The sequence below is a fragment of the Sordaria macrospora genome, chromosome 1 (genome assembly GCF_033870435.1).
Source record: "Sordaria macrospora chromosome 1, complete sequence".
NCBI lineage: Eukaryota > Fungi > Ascomycota > Sordariomycetes > Sordariales > Sordariaceae > Sordaria > Sordaria macrospora.
In genome coordinates, this window is record NC_089371.1 from 1,118,415 (window position 1) to 1,122,328 (window position 3,914).

At 50.8% G+C, this 3,914-nt stretch overlaps 1 protein-coding gene across 1 annotated transcript; it reads right to left on the minus strand.

The window, feature by feature from the left end:
• Positions 1 to 428: 428 nt before the first annotated feature.
• SMAC4_05040 (uncharacterized protein) lies at positions 429 to 2,264 on the minus strand. Its single transcript, XM_003352878.2, has 3 exons — positions 1,937 to 2,264; positions 1,779 to 1,876; positions 429 to 1,717 (listed from the first exon to the last, which is right to left on the minus strand). Exons 1-3 carry the CDS (start codon positions 2,177 to 2,179, stop codon positions 1,006 to 1,008), a joined length of 1,053 nt encoding a protein of 350 aa, XP_003352926.1. The 5' UTR covers positions 2,180 to 2,264; the 3' UTR covers positions 429 to 1,005.
• Between the last annotated feature and the right edge of the window lie 1,650 nt (positions 2,265 to 3,914).

Sequence of the window (3,914 nt, forward strand, 5' to 3'; positions counted from 1 at the left end):
CTAGGCTCACTAGGGCATCATCTCCAGAAATTGCATCCAGGATCATAAATGCAGTAAATGTCATGAGGAAGATATTAAATCCGAGGTTTCAACCCTTTCGCTGTTTGATTCGTGCTTGCAGGCCATCTCTGCTGAACGCAGAAATCACTGTAAATATCCCGCTGGTAGGGGCCACACAAGAGAAATAAACACTCGGCGTCCGGTAAACCGAAACCACCGACTCTGTTTTTGTGTGATTGTGTGACTAAGTTGTTGGTGACCCCCCAACCTGCACAAGACCCTGAAAAAGGCGAAGACAGCGACGAGCAGAATACTAATGAAAAAGACCCCGTTCGGGCTTGCTGACATTACTAGTAACCACCACATCCTTTCTTCAAGGATAGGTACCTTAGCTAAAGTAAGCAGCCATGCTATGCAATGCAAAAATCCGAGCAAAAAAAAAAAAAAAAAAAAGCCAACCAACACCTCAAAAATCAGATAACCATCCAACCGCAAACCAATCCCGATCCAACAAAAACACCTGTATAAGCCAAAAGCCCAATCTATCCCTGAAAATGCAAAAGACAAAGCCACACACTCCCCAACCAACGTGCACCGTAAAGCTCCTTGCCTATTGGGAATGACTGATGATGATGATGATGAAGAAAATAACTCTCGCTAGGAGAGTGAAGGAAAAGAAAAAAGTGTGCTTGCTCTGTGCTGCTGTGCTTGTGTGAAGAAGTCGTCGCGGCGAGCTATCCCTCCATGTCGTTGTTGTTCCCCTTTGTCTGTTGATACGCCTTTTGCAAATGCTGCTTTGCGCCCCGTATTGCCGAAACCCGTAAGAAAATTGTCCGATCCGCCCAATGAACTGCCCCTGAAATCCTTTAGTCGCTTACGTAGCCATTTTTCGTTAACCCCGACCCGATGATGCGATGTACAGATTGTAGTGATGTGTATGTGTGTGTGTGTGAGGTGTGCGATTTTTTGGGCGGTACTTGAGCAGTTACGCCTGATTGATACCGCTTACATTCGCAAGTCAGCGTCGTAGCCCGAGTACATCATCGGATCACCCATGCCCATCATGACCTCGGGGTTAGGACACGACAGGACGTGGGGCTTGATGGTGCCAAAGTTAGACTCATAAAGGCCCTGGTTCAACATATCCATGCTGAGATACGACAGGTTATCCGGGGCAGTGAAGTCCATCGAGGTCGGGCGGCTGAGCCATGTCGTCGGGAAGGTGGTAGGCGGCACGACGGGAGACTGGCTGGGGAACGAATCGGTAGGGGTAGCTGTGGCAAGGTCGAAATCACCGTAGCTGAGGCTCGCAGGAGACATGGTGAGGGCGGTGCCGTTGTTGAAGGTCTTGCGGTAGTCTTCGAAGTCCGAGTGGTCGGCTTCTGATGAGCTGGCACGGTCGGTTCTACTTGAGTCGCCGTCCTGCTTGTTGTTGCCGTTGTTCGCAGCGTTGGCCTTCTGTTGCTCTTCCAGCTGTCTAGCGAGCTCGGCGAGACCTGCCTCGTCCTCAGGGAAGATGGAATGTACGGGGAGGTCCATATCGCTGTTGGGTCGGATGCAGCCGAGCTTGGAGGCAATGTTGTGAATGACCGGTTGGCCACGGTCGTTGAGCTCCGGCTCACCGAGGTCCCATTGTTGCCCGTTCCGTACCATGGCATAAAGCTTGTGGACAGTAGCAATGAGAGCAAACTGGGTGTTTTCCAACACCTCGGCGTACCTGTTTGACTGTGTTAATCAATGTCTCAGAAACATCACTCATTTCCACACATTTTACATACCCTCTGGGTAATTGCTTGTACTCGGTCTTCTTCCTGGTTCCGGCAGTACATACTAGGCCGTCGTCCTTACACCTCTTGCAGGGGAATTCTCCATCACACTAAACGAGACAGGTCAGCACAAAGCTGTTGCTCAATACTCGGAGTACACCCGTATTTACCTTGGTCTTCTTCATTCTACACCTCTCGCAGGCCTTCCACACTCTCTTGTGTCTCCCATCGCCAACTGAATGGCTGTGGCTGTGGCCGTCTATTGAGGGTGACTGAGGGTGACCATGTGCACTGGTGCGTTTTGAGCCGCCGCTGCGATGTACTGGCTTGACGACCTTGGAGTTGGAGTGTGTTCTCTTTGGGGGCTGCGTTTTGAGGTGCTCCTCGTTCGGCGGTGTGGGTAGGCTTTCCATTGTGGATGTGGTGAACTGGTGTGAAGAATGGGTGAGGTGGTGGTGGAGCTCCTTGTTGTTGTTGTTGTTGTTGTTGTTGTTGTTGTTGTTGTTGGAGGAGGAGGAGGAGGAATGGGTAAAAGTCGTCGAGAGGTGTTAGTGATTCTCTTGGCGAAGTATGTTTACTGTAAGTCGTTCAACTTTGAGGAGGGGTAACTGCAATGACTTCCAAGCTGAGTTGTAAGTGATAGTAGCTCAGAGAACGAGGGGCTAGCGGTAGATATATAAACGAAAACGAGATTCCAGAAGAAACCAAGAACAAGGGCAAGGTAGACTCGAGTTTGCAAGTACGTACTTGTCAGGAACGGGATGAGCATAAGCCCTGGTCGGAACTGACTCGGGGATTAATAATGGGACACCCTAGGATTGTCGAACATCGAGTGGTCAAGACAGCGACGATGGAGTCTCCGTAAAAGGGATTTAGCGAGGTGGTGCCTACCAGGCCGGGGGCTTTGTCCCTACCACCGTGCACGAAACAGTGGGATACTTCTCTCGGACTCTAAGCCTTCACAGCGCGGCGCGGGTAGCATCCAAGGCAATTCAACGGTCGGCTCGTTCTTTCGTCCGAGCCTGCGGGTCGATTCACGCCCAGGTGTCCTCCAGTTACCTCTACCCCCCTAACAAGGAACAAATGCAACAGGTTGGAGGTAAGTCTTTTGACTTGCAACAAGTCGTTTATTGATTTACTGGTACCCTTGTACCAGATAAATCTGGAAGTTTGGCTTCCAGAAGGCTTGCACCCCGGGAGCGTTTGTGTCAAGGGAATTGGGGCCTTGCAGTGTCAGGGCACATTGACTGTACCTACAGTGGCTAGGTAGCGATGTACCTGACGTGTGTGAAGAACAGTGCGTCGACTGTGTACTTGTAGGCCATCTGTTGGTGGATTCGGTGACCGCTGTGCGTTGTTGACATTCCCGCCTTCTGGGTATGATGCGGAGCACTTTGGAGCGAACTGCTGCTCTGTACTGTACTTGGTGGTGTACCTTGATGTTCAGATGACGAGGGGGTGAAATCCCACTCCCATTATGGAAACTGCTCGTCAAAGCCCTTGTTCGACGACCCCGTTGGTGCTCTTCTCTAGTCCAAGATCTTGGATTTGACCTGGCACTGGAGCTCTGGCTGCTGCCATTGCCAACTGTCTCCATGCCGAGAACCGGAACGGATCGATCATGGAGAATGGCGGCCAGGGTGAATAGAAACTGATACCTGTTAGGGATGGGAAAAGAGGCAGATCTGTTATGTATCATCCTCGAATGGGACAAACTGATGGTCGGGGAGGAAAGGCATTGCTGGCGCGGGGTTGGGTGTGTTCAGCGTCTTACTTCGATCAACCCCGATCGTGATTTGAGAGCTGTCATTCAAATTCTTCGAAGACCAGCCTGTACCCCAACTTTCCAACTCTACCTTCCCCAACTTCTTTTTGACACCCGCACCGCCACTGTCATTTGCTCACTCGCCGTCACTTGGCCAGCTTCGGGTTCTGTAGTTGATCTTTTGAACAGTTGTTTCCATACTACACACTGAACTTATCCACAAGGAACATTTCCTCCGTTGAAGCTGGATCCGCTCGGCTACACAAGCATTTTGGCTATCAGGGCTGTCCACCGAACAATTGATCGCTTTTGGAGGCCATCACGTTCTTTCTGCTGTCGCATTTCAAGCCAGTGTCAATTGTTCCAAGGTGCCTACCACAGTA

Excerpts from the sequence above, each read along its gene's own strand:
- SMAC4_05040 (XM_003352878.2), bottom strand. The coding sequence starts at position 2,179 with ATGGAAAGCCTACCCACACCGCCGAACGAGGAGCACCTCAAAACGCAG. Across the intron at positions 1,877-1,936 it reads GTAGAATGAAGAAGACCAAG|TGTGATGGAGAATTCCCCTG; the intron begins GTAAATACGGGT and ends TGTCTCGTTTAG. Across the intron at positions 1,718-1,778 it reads TACAAGCAATTACCCAGAGG|GTACGCCGAGGTGTTGGAAA; the intron begins GTATGTAAAATG and ends ACAGTCAAACAG.